Source organism: Myotis nattereri (genome assembly GCF_964212035.1).
Source record: "Myotis nattereri genome assembly, chromosome: 1".
Classification (NCBI taxonomy): domain Eukaryota; kingdom Metazoa; phylum Chordata; class Mammalia; order Chiroptera; family Vespertilionidae; genus Myotis; species Myotis nattereri.
In genome coordinates, this window is record NC_138075.1 from 76769461 (window position 1) to 76786370 (window position 16910).

The 16910-nt window shown below is 38.9% G+C and overlaps 1 protein-coding gene across 1 annotated transcript in view; it reads right to left on the reverse strand.

Annotated features, from left to right (window-relative positions):
- CHD8 (chromodomain helicase DNA binding protein 8) overlaps window positions 1-16910 on the reverse strand; it is a 52247-nt gene that overhangs the window by 17643 nt on the left and 17694 nt on the right. The window contains exons 6-16 of the mRNA XM_081108648.1: window positions 12722-12904; window positions 12572-12640; window positions 11838-11893; window positions 11251-11368; window positions 9689-9772; window positions 5918-6055; window positions 4330-4451; window positions 3949-4192; window positions 2378-2554; window positions 1198-1341; window positions 693-948 (exon numbers count right to left, since the gene is read on the reverse strand). Of these exons, the coding sequence (XP_080964774.1) occupies window positions 693-948; window positions 1198-1341; window positions 2378-2554; window positions 3949-4192; window positions 4330-4451; window positions 5918-6055; window positions 9689-9772; window positions 11251-11368; window positions 11838-11893; window positions 12572-12640; window positions 12722-12904 (1591 nt within the window). The remainder of the gene's footprint in view (window positions 1-692; window positions 949-1197; window positions 1342-2377; window positions 2555-3948; window positions 4193-4329; window positions 4452-5917; window positions 6056-9688; window positions 9773-11250; window positions 11369-11837; window positions 11894-12571; window positions 12641-12721; window positions 12905-16910) is intronic.

A 16910-nucleotide genomic window follows, 5' to 3' on the forward strand; every position in this document is an offset into this window, starting at 1 on the left:
CACATCCCCAATGCGGGGTGTGCAGGAGGCAGCTGATTGATGTTTCTCTCTCATCAATGTTTCTAGCTCTCCATCCCTCTCCCTTCCTCTCTGTAAAAAAATCAATAAAATATATATATATATAAAAAAAAGAGGTCGATAGTTCGATTCCCTGTCTGGGCACATGCTTGGGTTGTGGACTGGATCCCTGGTAAGAGGCATGCAGGAGGCAGCCAATTGATGTTCTCTCTCATCGATGTTTCTATCTCTCTCCCTTTTCCTTCCTCTCTCTAAAAACAAAAAACACGCAATAAAAATGTTTTTAAAAAAGTGAACTCCAGACTGTTTGGCTCTAAAACCCACACTCTTTTTTAAATATATTTTTATTGATTTCAGAGAGGGAGAGGGAGAGAGAGAGATAGAAACAACAATGATGGGAGAGAACCATTTATCGGCCGCCTCCCGCACGCCCCCCACTGGGGATCGAGCCCGCAACCCAGACATGTGCCCTTAATCAGAATCGAACCTGGGACCCATCAGTCCACAGGCTGACACTCTATCCACTGAGCCAAACCAGCCAGAGCTAAAACCCACACTCTTAAGTACTATGCTAAACTCAGTCTTGTCTTGCTCTCCATTTGAAGGGTATATCAGTTTTTCTTTTAAAAAAAAAAAAAAAAAGAATGGCAGGTATTTTCCAGAAATTTCCTCACCATTGATGAGATAGGGATGGTTGCAGCATTTGCGCAACTCCATCATTGTGTTGAGTAGATTAGGCATGTTAGTGTGACCTGCCCCTTTGGAAAGAAAGGAGAAATTTTTCTCCAAAATAGCCCGGTAGTATTTCTTCTGGATGTTGGTCAGCTCTACTTCAATAATAGTTTCCTGTTTGGGTGCCAGGTTTTTTTCAACATCCTCTTTCAGTCTTCTCAGCATCATTGGCTTGAGAATGGCCTGTAGCTTTTGAACCTGAAACAGAGAGAAATGAAATCACTAACATGAGGACATTCTCACAGTATGTGGAAACATTAAGAAATACAATGAGAGATTTCCAGTATCTTAAAAATGTAGATTTTGGACAATGCTACACATGATTTAGGCACAAGTTTATATGAAGTTCGGAAAGACCCTTGATGCCTATGGAAATAGATGCCTGTTTAGTACAAACTTTATCTTTCTTGTCTGAGGTTATCACCTCATCAGATACAGTCATCCTACCTGTTCCTCTGTCTTGAGATCCCCAAAATCCTTGAGGAATTCTGATTCCGAGGGGAACTGTGATGGTTCCAAGAAATGAAGCAAGCTAAACAGCTCCTCCACAGTATTTTGCAGTGGTGTTCCTGTGAGTAGTACTTTGTGTTCCTAGAAATGGAGAAAACAGAAGATTGAGAAGACTCAAAAATACAAAGGTCTTTTGGGATTTTCTCTCAAGCATGTAACTTTAGCTTTACTTTCTTTATCTGTAAAATTGTGGGAATGGAACAGATTACTCTCTTAACTTTTATTTCACTTGCTCCCTCTTTTGATAAACACAAAACATTTAAGAAAACCTTTGATATTATTCAACATTTTTGAATTAACTTAATTATTATGATTATAAACAGAGAAATATTCAGAATGGCCTTTTTTGCAATTACATATACTTCTCCACACTCAACTCCTATATACTAATATGTCCTCTTTTAGGGAAGGTGTCGGATTAAATATAGCCATTAGTTCTTTGTAGTTCCTCCTATCAAGGTTCACCCCTTGAATCTGGGCTTGCCTGTGACTTGCTCTGAAAAAGAGAATGTAGCAGAGTAATATCGTGTTGAGTTTCAGAGTCTATACCTCAAAGGCATTGCAGCTTCTGCCTTTGCCCTCTTGGAATACTGCCCGGATGCTACCATTTAAAGAAGCAAAGTCTGGCCAACTGGAGGATAACAGGCCATGTGGAAGATGACCCAGGCACCCCACCCAACAACCAGCACTGACTGCTAGCTGCGGCTGCATTACTGACTCCAGGTAAGAGCACCAAAAGAAATGGCCCAGCTGAGCCCAAGTTCCACCAAAAGAAATGGCCCAGCTGGGCCCAGCCCAACTTGCTGAGCCAGAGAATCATGAAAAATATAGTTACTGTTTTAAGCCAGTAAGTTTTGGGGTATTTTGTTGTGCAGTATTAGGTATCTAATAATAGTATTCCACCTCTCCACTGGTTGAGAACCACGAACCCACAGTTGCCTTCCAATTCTAAAATTTCTATGACTTTAAGGTTACCATTCCCATAGACTATAGACACCACACAATATCAAGATCCTGTTCTTTTCTCTATTAAGTTAGGAGTTTATTAATTCTACAGGAATTAAGGCTTATTTTAATTCCAGGTGTCTCTGCCCACAAGTCAGTGTGAGGAACTCACCAGGTCCATGTGCTTGAGACTATCAAGCAGCTTGCAATTACGGTTCTTTAGTCGATGGGCCTCATCAATGATAACACAGCGCCATTCAATCTCACGAAGCTCAGGACAGTCTGACAATATCATCTCAAAAGTGGTGATAAGAGCATCAAACTTGTATGCACCTGGGATGAGGCGCCCCTAAGCATGAAGGTTGTAAATCAGAAAAGTACCTAAATAAGGAGCTCTTCTGAAGTATACATTTTCTTTTCTATATTCAGGTAGGCTTAATAGGCAATAAAATTGCACCACAAGCCTCTTCAGCTGCTGTTTATCTTCCTGATAAATAGTGCCAAATCACCCAATGTGCCAATCATTCAACATATTCAGCTCCTTAGAAAAATAATAGGCCTTATGAATAAAGCTGGACATTTTCAACTCAGCCCCTAGATCTTTTGGTGGTTAACACTGAAATCCACACATGTTGAGTATTGCTAAAACATACAAGATAAAACTAAAAATGAAAGTCACTAATATAGTATGTGACAATACTGGCTACTGTCTAAAAATGAACAGAAGAACAGAATCACCTCAATAAAATTAAGAGCAGAAAAATGTAACTTGAATAAATTTGGATTGGTAGAACTAAAAATCACAGTAATGATTTTTCTATAAAACAATTTGTAAAATCTGATGTTAAGACTAGATTATTCAAATTTTTATTTTCAGATTTACATAGAAGAAACTAATCTTAATGTAAATTTTAATAGACTTAAAAGAAAAAGAAAATGGCTTCTTAAGTTCACCAATATATGGATCAAGGAATTAAAGTGGCTAAATGAATTTCATTCTGGAAAATAATTTCTTGATGAAAACTCATCAATTCTGATAAAATTCTATTTAAAATATATGTATTCATAAATAGAGTCAGGACTTCCTCTGGTTCAAAATGTCCACTGGGTTAAAATAGCAAAGTCAAAATCATGCCCTGCACAATCTAGATTCAAATGCCTTAAATTAGAGCCTCAGCAAAAGTCTCTTATTAATACAAAAAGCCTCTAAAGCCCTAGCTGGTTTGGCTCAGTGGATAGAGCATCAGCCTGTGGACTCAAGGGTCCCAGGTTCGATTCCGGTCAAGGGCATGTACCTGGGTTGCAGGCACATCCCCAGTGGGGGGCGTGCAAGAGGCAGCTGAATCGATGTTTCTTTCTTTCTCATTGATGTTTCTAACTCGCTATCCCTCTTCCCTTCCTCTCTGTAAAAAAAAAAAAAAAAAAAAAAAAAAAAAAAAAAAAGCCAAGACCGGCTTGGCTCAGTGGATAGAGCATCGGCCTGCGGACTGAAAGGTCCCAGGTTCGATTCTGGTCAAGGGCATGTACCTTGGTTGCGGGCACATCCCCAATGGGAAGTGTGCAGGAGGCAGCTGGTCGATGTTTCTCTCTCATCGATGTTTCTGACTCTCTATCTCTCTCCCTTCCTCTCTGTAAAAAATCAATAAAAATATATTTAAAAACAACAACAAAAAAAACCCCTCTAAAATACCAGGCACCTTGGCCTACTCTCTAAAGTGTAACATCCCATGAACTACAACTCACCCGTGAATCTTTGCAGTACATTTCATATTGCTGAATCATCTGCCGGCTGGCCAGACTGCCATGGTACACAATAGTGTTCATCTCCGTCCATGTATTGAATTCCCGCTCCCAGTTAGTAATTGTGGACAGTGGGGCAATGACCAGGAAGGGACCATGGATGCCTACATTATATACCTCCTGCAAGAAGGCAATGGACTGAATAGTTTTGCCCAATCCCATCTCATCAGCCAGGATGCAATTCTGCCTGCAGAGTCATCATGGAAAATGAAAAGCATGTCAAAAGCTATCATCTTTTTAAAAGTATGTAAAAAAACCTGTTTACACAGAAAAAAAACAACACCCAAACTAAACCTCCATCTATAGGCCCATTCTTTTCTTTACCTGTTATACCAATTAAAGAGCAGCCAATTGACCCCTTCCAACTGATATTCCCGTAACTGGTTTCTGTTTTTATACTCATGTGACAGCTCCAACTTCTTCCAGGCACTTGCCTGCGGACGATTCTTAAAAATAGAAAATTTGAATAAATGGGATGGAGACATTAACAAAATTACGCAAACTTACTAGGTAGTTCTAGTAGTTGAAGTCCATTAAAAGTCACAATTCTTGCCCTAGCCGGTTTGGCTCACTGGATAGAGCGTTGGCTTGGGGACTGAAGAGTCCCGGGTTCGATTCTGGTCAAGGGCATGTACCTTGGTTGCAGGCACATCCCCAGTAGGGGGTGTGCAGGAGGCAGCTGATCTATGCTTCTCTCTCATCGATGTTTCTAACTCTCTATCCCTCTCCCTTCTCTGTAAAAAATCAATAAAATATATTTTTTAAAAAAATCACAATTCTTTGGATTAAAACATGTTACATATATTAAAATTCATGAGTTCATAATGACACTTTTTAAAGAAGGAAAGTCCCACTGGTTATCTTTGGAGGATGCTGATGAGAGGAAACTACTTCATTATTTTGAAAAGAATAAAGTATTTATCCTCCTTTCCTATACCATCTGTACCTCAAGATAACCAGACAGTAAGTGAAACATATTTCTTTGTATAGAAGATTCTGGCTAATAAAATGAAGAATGATAAAATTAAAATATCATCATTTAAAAACCCTTAAAGAATGGATCTAGGCAATGATGCTAAATGGCTGATAATATCACAAAAGACAACCTAAAAGAACCACCTATAAAGTAGATTTAGTGGCCTGCCTCCCCATTTGATCAAGCCTCTAGAACAGTGACATCAAATGGAACTACTGACAATGGTAAATGTTTTATTATTAGCCACATGTAACTATTGATTATTTGAAATGTGCCAAGTGGCTACGACAGCGGACAGCAGAGCTCTAAAATGCACTAATGCACAGTGCTGCCCTACATGCAACCATTATGTGAAATACAAGGGACAGAGAACATGTTAAAAGGTTCCAAGGGGAATTGGCAAACTTCAGACTATGGAAAATCCTAGAGAACAAATCGCCTGGTTTCTTCCAGAGAAAATGGCAAAGGAGGGAAAGGAAATCAAGAGAGACATATTAACTAATAATAATATCTGGACCTTATTTATAATTGAACTCAAACAACTTAACAAAAATTAGGAGAGAAGCAGGGAAATATATATATATATAGTGATTGGTTATTTGATGATATTTAGGAATGGTTAAATTTTTTCAGGGATAATAATGGTATTACTTATCTTTAGGTATAAACACTGAAATATTTGCAAATGAAATATAGAAATCTGGGATTTGCTTTAAAACAATCTGGGAAACAGGGAAGTGAGTGGGTAGAGATATAAATGAAACAAGATTGGCTATGTGTAATTATTAAAGTTGGGTGATGGGTATATCATTTTTTCAACTCTTGTATATGTTTGAAATTTTTCATAAGCTAAAACAATATAAACTTCTATAGGAGAAAAATTAAGCCATTGCCTATATGGACTTTATACTCTAGTCTAAATGCAAATGTACTTACCACCCTTTTGAGTTCTGGGTGCCTTGACTGGATGCGTTTAAATTCTCGAATCTTGCCCTCATCAACATCTTCTTTCAGCTCCCATGTACTATCCTCATAGGGCAGAGAGCACCATTTCACCAGGTAGTAAATTACGGGCTAGAAGAGAAGAAGCCAAAGCCTTTATATACTGACTCTCTGTTATCTGCTGTTGTAAAAGGATAAGTATTTGACTATAGAAGCAGATCACAAACTGTCAATACCTTAAAAAGATGCTGGAAAAGTCAGGCAGAAAATACATTCTCACCTGCTGATGGCTTTAATCATTCTTCCATACAATTTATTAGAATCTGTTTCTAAAACAGGTAAGTAGTTTCTAAAACAATAAGCACTGAAACATTACGCTGATCAACCAAGACAGGAGAAAAAATCTATTTTCCTATATACCGTGTTGAAATTAGGTTGAAATTAAAAGATATGGCTCTATTCCATACTATTCTCCTGGCACTAAATTTGACACAGTAGTAGCCAAGCTACTTTTAGAAGTAGGAACAGCCTAAACCCATAGGAGCAAAGCAGGGTGAAATCAGTGGGCTTCTGAGCTCTTGCACCTCTCTGAGTGCAGATGCTACTTCAAAGAGCAGTCATACGATAGAAAAGAGATTTCCTTGAGAACTTCAGAAAGCTAGGACATAACTAGAGAGCTTTCACAGAAGAGAGATAATAATGAAGAGGAAGAAAAAATGCTGAAGCTCCAACTATAGTATTATGCTTTATGTATGCATTCCACTGCAAGGGAAGGGGCAGTGACCAATGTTAAGCGGCTCATATCCTTCTGACTCACAATGATCACTTCATAAACTGCATTTCCATTTTTGGCTTATATGAAGCAAGAAGGGCCTAGTATAATCAACAGAGGCCTCTAATTACCAATTTATGAAACAGGCAGAAAGATATTTCCAGTTACAGAAGAAGGATCCCTAGAGTTAATCTAGTTACTCTTATACCTTTTTCTTTATTGTACTGACTCACAGGTCATTTTCTTTCTTTTTTTTTTTTAAATCCTCACCTGAGGATATTTTCCCATTGGTTTTGAGAGAGAATGGAAGGGAGAGAGAGACAGAGAGAGAAACATTGATGTAAGAGAGACATATCGATTGGTTGTCTTCACACATGCCTTAACCAGGACTGGGGATCAAGCCTGCAACCTAGGTACATGCCCTTGACTACAATCGAACCCAGAACCCTTCAGTCCCCAGTTGACACTCTTTCCGCTGAGCCAAACTGGCTAAGGCTCACAGGTCATTTTCTATGTAAAGCCACTTGTCCAGGTCACATATTTCCAACATCATGCCTTACTTATCCATGGACTTTAATATTTATTGTAATACTAGAGGGCTGGTGCATGAAATTCGTGCATGGGTATGGTCCCTAGGCCTGGCCGGCGATCAGGGCTGATCTGTTGGGCGACTGGCAGTGATTGGGGATACTGCTCGCACTCGCCTTGGCTGGCCTGGTGCCGCCCGCTTGCTGGCCCCACGAGGCAACCGGCAGGGCAACTGGGGGGGGGGGGGGGGGGGAGCCCTGTTCGCTCCCACCTTGGCTGGTCTGGCGCCACCCCCTGCCGCCATCAGTTGGGGCCTATGGGCTGGGGACAGCTTTGTGTTGAGCGTCTGCCCCCTGGTGGTCAGTGCACATTATAGTGACAGGTTGTTCTGTCGTTTAGTCTATTTGCATATTAGGGTTTTATAGAGATAGATTTATTTCTACTATGAGGTAATGTAAAAAGGATGATAAATTAAACTGACTTTGGAGAGGGGAATAATGGGTACAAAGAATGCTATTATTCAATATTGGGAGCATAAATTACAGTACCAGCATACTAAAATATTTTCATCTGTCATGCTCACTGCAACACATTACAAAGGGATCTAATCAAAAGCCAATTACTTTGGAAGGGTAAGTATAGTGGCAGAGAACAAGGCGGAGAAGGTCAACCTCCTGAAAAGCCTACATAATCAAGAGGTAATATGGAAATTGCCCTCACACCATAACACCGTCACAAGATGGTGGCATGCACAGCAGGGGCAAGGCCGGCAGCAGCTTCCACTGGGGTTTCTGTGGCCCCACGGGGGCACCGGGGTTCCGGTGGCTGCTTCATGCGGCTTCTGCCGGGGTTTCCGCGGTCCCACATGCATGCCACGGGGGCCGGACCCGGTGGCTGCTGCACACAGCTCGGATGCAGCTCATCAGGGTGGCACTCCAGGACTCGGGGCCGTCCCGTGGTGGAGGAGGAAGGGGGGAGAAGGGGAGGAGTCCCGGGTCTCACACGAAACCAGTCACTAGGATAATAATAACTAACCTGTTTTGATAATTGGTCTGTTCCCACTCACCTCCCACAAATAAAAAACAATAACTCCCACTCCAACCCAAAAAAGCAGAATATATGTGATCCCAGAAATGCTTGTTATGATTTAAAGACATATGGAATTGTAATAGGCCTTAGATATCTAAGGTCTACCTAAGTGACCCTGAAGGCTTATAAAATAAACTTAGTATTTTATAGTGGGAAGACTCTGACTTTTAGGTTCTATAAGGATGAGCCCAGTTCACCACTCAGTACTGATAGCTTAACAAGATTCTGTTGTTTTCTACTCATCTCATAAATGTCAGATGTGATAAAAATTTTATGAAATATGGACCTACAAAACCAAACCAACAACTACTACTTAAAGTGAAAAGAAAATGAAGTTATAAGGAAGTGGTTAGTCACAGCCTAAATAAGTTTAAAATAAATTTAAATGAGAGAATGCTGAATTCAATGGTGGCTTAGATCTCTATGACTCTTATTTGGAAAAACGAAAAAGGTGATTTATAAATCTATACTAGCAAGTGTTTTAGCGTATTTAAAATCTGCTCCCCAGCCGAAACCGGTTTGGCTCAGTGGATAGAGCGTCGGCCTGCGACTGAAAGGTCCCAGGTTCGATTCCGGTCAAGGGCATGTACCTTGGTTGCGGGCACATCCCCAGTGGGGAGTGTGCAGGAGGCAGCTGGTCGATGTTTCTCTCTCATTGATGTTTCTAACTCTCTATCTCTCTCCTTTCCTCTCTGTAGAAACTCAATAAAATATATTTTTAAAAAAAAGAAAAATCTGCTCCCCAATCTAAAAAAGCTTTAGTGCAGTGATTCCCAAATCGAGCTATACATGAGAACCCATTGGAGAACCAACTTAAAAATACAGATCACTGTATCCCATCTTAGACCTACCAAATATGAATCTGTGGAAGTGGGACTCCACCATCATTTTAAAGGGACAGATTCAAATGCAGTAGATCTGTTTTAATAATAAATGAAAATGCATTTAACTGATGGTAAGCTCAGGAAATAAATAGCTCTCTCAACAACACAGAGAAAGCTATTAGCCTGTATAAGTATTTTTAATTCATAAATTTAGATCTCTGTGAAGTATCCCTCCCCCTGACCTCTCACCCCCAAGTGAATGTTGAGGATCTCCCATATAAAATCTGAGAAAATGAGAACAAGGTTAATGAATACTTGTAAACATAGCTCCTAGTACTTATAATGTATGTATACTAGTAACTTTATGGAAATCTTTCCTTTTAGTCTCTCTCTTTACTCCCTTTCCTTCCCAATATCATTCTAAGAATCCCTCTGAAAAAAATGCGAAATACCTTTTCCATCTAAGGGATTTTTCTGAAAAATAAACAAAGGACAAGCAGACCAGCAGAAATCTTTAAGAGGCCTTTCATGTTCCTCTATGACCCAACTCACCTCCCCATTGTCCTTGTCAATACTGTGAGATTCATCCAATATCCTGTCTACCTCTACGTAGTCTGGATTGAAGGGCTCTTCATCCTAGAGAAGTTAGGAAACCCAACAATAAGATCAAAAGGAAGTTCCACATTTTCATATCAAATCTTATAAACCTACCTGTGTCTGCATACACCTTCTTGCCTATTTATTACCAATAGCATCTCTTCTCCCTAACACAGGCCATTCTCTCCATATATGCTTTGGTTTAATCCCTTCTCAACTTTTCAGGAATCTCTCTCTACTGTATCATTCCCATAAACACACAAATATGTTCCATTTGACAGCTTAAAAAGACTTCTTTTGACTCCACATCCCCCTGCACCTATTTTTCTGTTCTCCTTCCTACTTGAACTTTCTAAGAATTCTAAATACATGGCATCTCCAATTCATCACCTCCTTCTTTATTTCCTAGCACTTACCACAACTTGAGTTATTTTTTAATCTCCCTCCCCAGACAGTGAGGTGCATGCAAACACAGGCCTTGCCTGGTTTGTCTACCATAGTGACTAGCACATAATAAATGATGAATAAATGAATGACTAATCTGATTAAACGCCTACCTATAAAAGGCAGATTTAAATGGCATCTGAGTTAGTAGAGCTCGGTTCAATGGTCACAAACTGTACATCTAACACCAGCTGGAATGGGATTAGCTCCATTGTACATTTCACAAATTAGGCTTTAAAAGAACATGGTTGAAAAACGCAACCCAATTATTAATATTTTCATGTAAAAAGAAATTATAAAGCCTGCATGGTCCTACTTGCCCTAGGTAATGTGGAAAATAATCCATTTATGGGCAAACCTGGAGGTATAAAGTTAACTTCATCAGATATATTCAGTCAGAACTGTTTTTTAGCTAAAACTACACATTATTCCGTCTCTCAATCTTTTTTTTACTGGACCTTATCCCGTTTATCTCTAAGAAGCTTTGTGAAAAATAATTCTTTCTCTCAAGGCACTTAGTACTCTATATACATATATAAAGATGAAAAATCCCAGTTTGGCAAAGGGATATGTACAAAAACTTTCAAAACAAAACGGAGAGCTAAATATGGCTAAAGAGACCGTTACGCATGCTCCAGTGTTTAGTAGTAACACTATATATGGGAAATTAAAGTTCCTTTATCAATATTTCTAGTTATACTGGATTAGAAATTTGAGAAAATAAATGCAGTCTCTTAATGATATGGTTGCTTACGGCTACCGATACCATCAACTGCTGAAGACCAGCATTATAGATATAAGAATGCCTCAAGTAGACCAGGGGCTGGTTTATCATCTGTGTTGAAAATACTTCATGACTACTAAGCAAGTCAATATTAAAATACCCTATAATTAGACGACCATATTTAGACCTGGCCAAACTCTGCATGGGAAAATTAAGGAAAGTTCAAAATCCAATGCATATACTCATGTATACAAAGCAACTGTAAGTCTTTTAAAGAACCAGTCAAGGCTGATAACCCCAGTAATTTATGTTTCTATAAAATAAGTAGGCAATACCTATTCCTAATTACCTCATGGAAGAAGTGTCTCATCTGAGCCATTTTGGTTTTGAAGCGCTTTAGTTTTTGATGGATCCTCTTATCTTTCTCTAGTTGGGAGATGGTAGCCCATTCACAGTGCAGATAGGAACTGAAGGGGATGGAAATAGTCAATCGTCGTGCAAAAAAGGGGAGCTGACAGGCTGTTATTTGAGATTTGGAGATTAGCAAGAAGCCGACATAATGACTACAAGCTTAAATCAGAGATATGCTCTTAAACTTGCATTTGCAGAACACAAACAACCTGGTCTGAAGAGGGCTTAAAAGTTCCCATTTCTAACAAGCACCCAAATGATGCTAATTCTGCTGATCCATGGATTACACTTTGAGTATCAAGGAGGATCAGAAACCACCCTCATCCCACCTTCCTGCCGGGAAACCATAACAGTCATGTCATTTCCTAAACTTCTCTCTGAATACCCACTTTTCCTCACTAAAAATAATTTGGGCTAGGAGACTATAAAAAAGAGACACATTCCCACCCAGGATAGACTATACAGGAGAACTTTTTACAACCCTGTGGAGTTTGGGGTAAAAAGCTTTTTGCACAGATCACATACTAGTTCTTGTACTTGACAAAGAATTCTTCAGCTTCAGTATATTGTCCAGAAGGAAGCTGGGAAGAAAAAATTTACAGTTATTAGTACTTGGTTAAAGAAAGAACCTTTCATTTTAACCATACATGGTAGAACTTCCTATCAATGCTCCCAGAATATATTATTGACTGAGGGATTAAAAAACTAACCTGGTACTTCAATACTAAAGGCGTGATAGGAAAAAAATAAGCCTTTACCCATTAAAAACAGAGAAGCAAAAGAAGAGGCAATAAGACAGTTCCTATTTTCGAACTAACATTCCCCGATCATTTCTTGTAACAACACTGTAGCAATTATCCTGACATCCAAAGGTGCTCATTAAATAAAGCCTGTGAATGTAATACTGGTTGACAGATAGAGGCTTCCATATGGGATAAGTATCATGCAAAGCGAAATAAGTCAGACAGAAAAGGGCAAGATCCTCATATGTGGGATATGAAACAGAAAGCAACAAATAAAGTCATAGACACAGACAACAGTATGGTAGTTACCAGCAGAGAAGGGCAAAGGGAGAGGTTGAAGAGGGTGAAGTGGGTCAAGTATATAGCGATAGAAGGAGACTAGACTTTGGGTGTTGAGCATACAATACAATGTATGGATGATGCAATATACAGATTATAGAACGGTACACCTGAAATTTATACATTGTTATAACCCAATAAATTTAATTACAAAAAAAAAGAAGATAGAGGCCTCACCTCCTTCTTCACAATCCGCATAGAAAGCACTTTGTCCACAATGGCTGCATCTTCTTCACTGGGATTCTCCTGTAGCAGAAGGTGCAGTCAATAGAGAGTGTGAGCAAGCAGCTAGACAAACCTGACACACTGCTTAAGTAGACAGCTTACCACAAAGAACTGCATGGAAGGCAAAGTCTCGCCATCTGGTTCCTGCACTGGTTCAGGAAGGATAGGCTCAGTTTTTATTGGACCGGTTACATCCACTTCTTCTTCTTCTTCATCATCTGTGATCTTTATATCCAGATCTTCTGTGTATTTTTTTCGCTTAACCTGACGGTTTGAGCGTCTCTTCTATAAAGGCAAAAATTATTAAATTACCTTTAAAATTATTTGCTCATTGTCATACTTAAATTTGACTTCAAAATCCCATGAAAAAAATCAAACCAAAGGAAGATAAAAAGCTTATTTGTCAAACCATGAATTTTGTTCGATGTACTGAATATAGTATAATATTTTGCTGAATTGCTTTATCAAAGAACCAGAATCAAACTGAAAGAAACCTGGGAATTACTGGCAAAATGCTTTGGGAAATGAAACAGGACTCTTAGTCTGCAGGGTATAATGTACTTCATGCCAGGAACAACCCTGATGTGCAAAGATACAAAAGGAATATTTTGTTTCTTAGTTTTAATTTTAAAGTGTTTTTGTTTTATTAAATAGAATCATATGTATTGTTCTCCTGTTTATTTTTCTAGTTAACAATGTTTCTTACATGTGTTCTCCATATCAATATATTTTAGATTGACCATATTCTTTCAAGTGGTTGATAAAAAATTTTTTAAATATATTTTTGATTTCAGAGAGAAAGGGAGAGGGAGAGAGAGATAGAAACATCAATGATTAGGAAGAATCATTGATCAGCTGCCTCCTGCATGCTCCCCACTGGGGATCGAGCCCACAAACCAGGTATGTGCCCTGACCGGAAGTTGAACTGTGGCCTCCTGGTTCATAGGTTGATGTTCAACCACTGAGCCACGCCAGCCAGGAGATAAAAAAAAATTTTAAATTAAATAATTTAAGCAATACTTGAAAGATCATGATAAAAAAAAAAAAAAAACTGGGAAAAATTGCTCTGGCTGGTTTTCTCAGTGGTTAGAGCATCAGCCCATGCAGAGGAGAGTTGAGGGTTTGCTTCCCAGTGAAGGGCTTGTACCTGGGTTGCAGACCTGATCCTCCCCTTAGTGAGGCACGTGTGGGAGGCAATCAATGTGCCTCTCTCACAGAGATGGATGTGTGTGTCTCTCTCCCCTCCTTCCTTCTTCCACTGTACTCTAAAAATCAATGAAAAAAATACCCTCACTCCTTGGGTGAGAATTAAAGAAAGAAGAGCCCTGACCGGTTAGGCTCAGTGGACAGAGTGTCGGCCTGCGGACTCAAGGGTTCTGGGTTCAATTCCAGTCAAGGGCATGTACCTTGGTTGCGGGCACATCCCCAGTGGGGAGTGTGCAGGAGGCAGGTGATCGATGTTTCTAACTCCCTATCCCTCTCCCTTTCTCTCTGTAAAAAATCAATAAATTATATTAAATTAAAAAAGAAGAAGAAAGAAAAGGGGCCCTAGCTAGTTTGGCTCAATGGATAGAGCGTTGGCCTGAGGACTAAAGGGTTGTGGGTTCGATTCCAGTCGAGGGCACATACCTCGGTTGCAGGCTTGATCCACTGCCCTGATCCAGGCATGTGCGGAAGGCAACCAATTGATGTCTCTCTCACATCGAAGTTTTTCTCTCTGTCTCTCCCCCTCCCTTCCACTCTCTCTAAAAACCAATGGAAAAATATTCTGGGGTGAGGATTAACAACAAACAAATAAATGTGGAGAAATAAAAGTATTATTTTTAAATCATAACTCTATCACTTGAAAACACAAATGAATCAAATGAGTTACTATAAGCAGAACTTCTGAAATTGAGCAAACTTGCTTGGCATAAAATCAGGTTTTTTTTGTTTGTTTTTTTTACTTTGGAGTTTTGGGATTTTATTTAACTGGGAAATAATAGGATCCAAAACTTTAAGATATAAGTAAGGCTGAACTTTTCCCCCCCTTTATTGATTAAGGTATTACAAATGTGTCCTTATCCTTCCATTGCCCCCCATCCCCCAAATCCTGCCCTCAACCTCACCCCCTATTGTCTGCGTCCATTAATAGCATTCCTACATAGACACAACCAGAAAATATAATGAATCTATGAAAGAAAGATTATCTACAGGATAAAATTTAGTAAAAATACATAAAATCTATACGATTAAAACTTTAAAACATTATAGGAAGACGCAGAGAAGACTTGAATAAATAGTAATACATACTATTCTGGAAAAAGAACACTTAATTCTCCCTAACAACATAAATTTGACAAAATAAGATTAATAAAATTTTTAATGAGACAAGTTGATTCTGAAATTCAAATGGAGAAATAAACATTTAAGAGTAAGCAGGAAAAATATGAAAAAGTACTAAGGGGCCTTAGCAGATATTAAGGACAATATAAAGCTATACTAATAACAAAGCTTGCTACCTTTCCAAGGAGAGATAAACAAGTCAATTAAATAGTGCCCAAATTAGACTAAAATATTTATGGGGATTAAGAACATGGTAAAAATAACACTTCTAATCAGTGAGGCAAAAGTAGATATTTTATAAATGGGATTGAAAACAAATGGCTAGCATCTAGGATGGAAGAAAAAAATTACAAAAGGATCGAAGATTTAACAGTGAAACAGAGACACATTTCTATATAATCCATTATAAACAAAGTTGAGACAAATAATAAAACTGATGCAGCCCAGCCAGTGTGGCTTGGTGGTTGACTGTCAACCTATGAACTGGAGGTCACAGTTCCCATTCAGGGGACATACCCAGGTTGCAGGCTCCATCCCCAGTAAGGGGCATGTAGGAGGCAGCCAGTCAATGATCCTCTAGCATCATTGATGTTTCTATCTCTCCCTTTCCCTCCCTTTCTAAAATAAAAATATATATATTTAAAGAAAAAAACTGATGCAGAAAATACTATATGATACGTTTCCTAAGAATAAAGAATTTTTTATAGGGATCTCATTTTATTTTTTAAAGATTTTTAAGTTGATTCTTAGAGAGGAAGGGAGAGAGAGAGAAACATTGATGTGGGAGTGCAACATCGATCGGCTGCCTCCTGAATGCCCCCTATGGGGGACTGAGCCCACAACGAGGGCATGTGCCCTGACTGTGAATCAAACCAGCAACCCAGAGGTGCACAGGAATTCATACACTGTTAGTGAGAGTATACATGGGCATGGCCTCTATAGAAGAAAATTTGACAATATCCTTTGATCCAGCAATTCCACTTCAAAAATATTACCCTACAGATGAATTTGTACATGTGTACAAATTTTGTAACATTACTTATGGAAAACTAGAGAATTGGTTAAACAAATTATGGCATAGTCAAAAAATGGAATACTGTCAACAAGACACAACTACAACTGGGGGTGCACATAACCCACAAGCAACATTCCTGGAGCACAGACCTCAGATGATCTGGACTCAAAATGGATAAAAGACTTAAATGTAAGTTAAAAAAAAAACACATAAAAATCCTAGAAGACACAGGCAGTAAAATTTCTGACATCTTTCGTAGCAATATTTTTGCCAATACGTCTCCTAGGGTAAGGGAAATGAAGGCAAAAAAATAAACACACAGGCCTACATCAAAGAAAAAGCTTTTGCAGAATAAAATGAAAAGAGAACATATATGGGAGGACATATTCGCCAATGATACATATGATACAACTTATAAAACTCAACACCCAGAAGACAAACAATCCAATTAGAAAATAGGCAAAGAACTTGAATAGACACTTCTCTAAAGAGGACATACAAATGGCCAGTAGACATAAAAAAAGTGCCCAAAGTCACGAATTATCAGAGAGATGCAAATTAAAGCTACAAAGGCATATCACCTCACACCTGTAAGAATGGCGATCATCAAGAAATCAACAAACAAGACACAGCTGATTCTCACAGCCAATTGGCCTGGAGGTCAATTCCTCTCAGTGATACCTACAACAATCAAGGCTTAAGTACAACAAAACTGTGCACAAAGACCACAAGGGGGTGCACCAAGAGTGTCCTCCTCAGGTAACTGGGGAGGCTGAACCACTGGGCCCTAGAGGACACTTAGAACAGAAAACCACTGTATCAACACAGGGAAGCATAAAAAATGCAGAGAAAAAGAAAAAGGACACAAATGACAGAAATGGAGGAAAGCAAACTACTGGATATAGAGTTCAAAACCACACTTTTTTTTTTTTTTAAATATATTTTATTGAG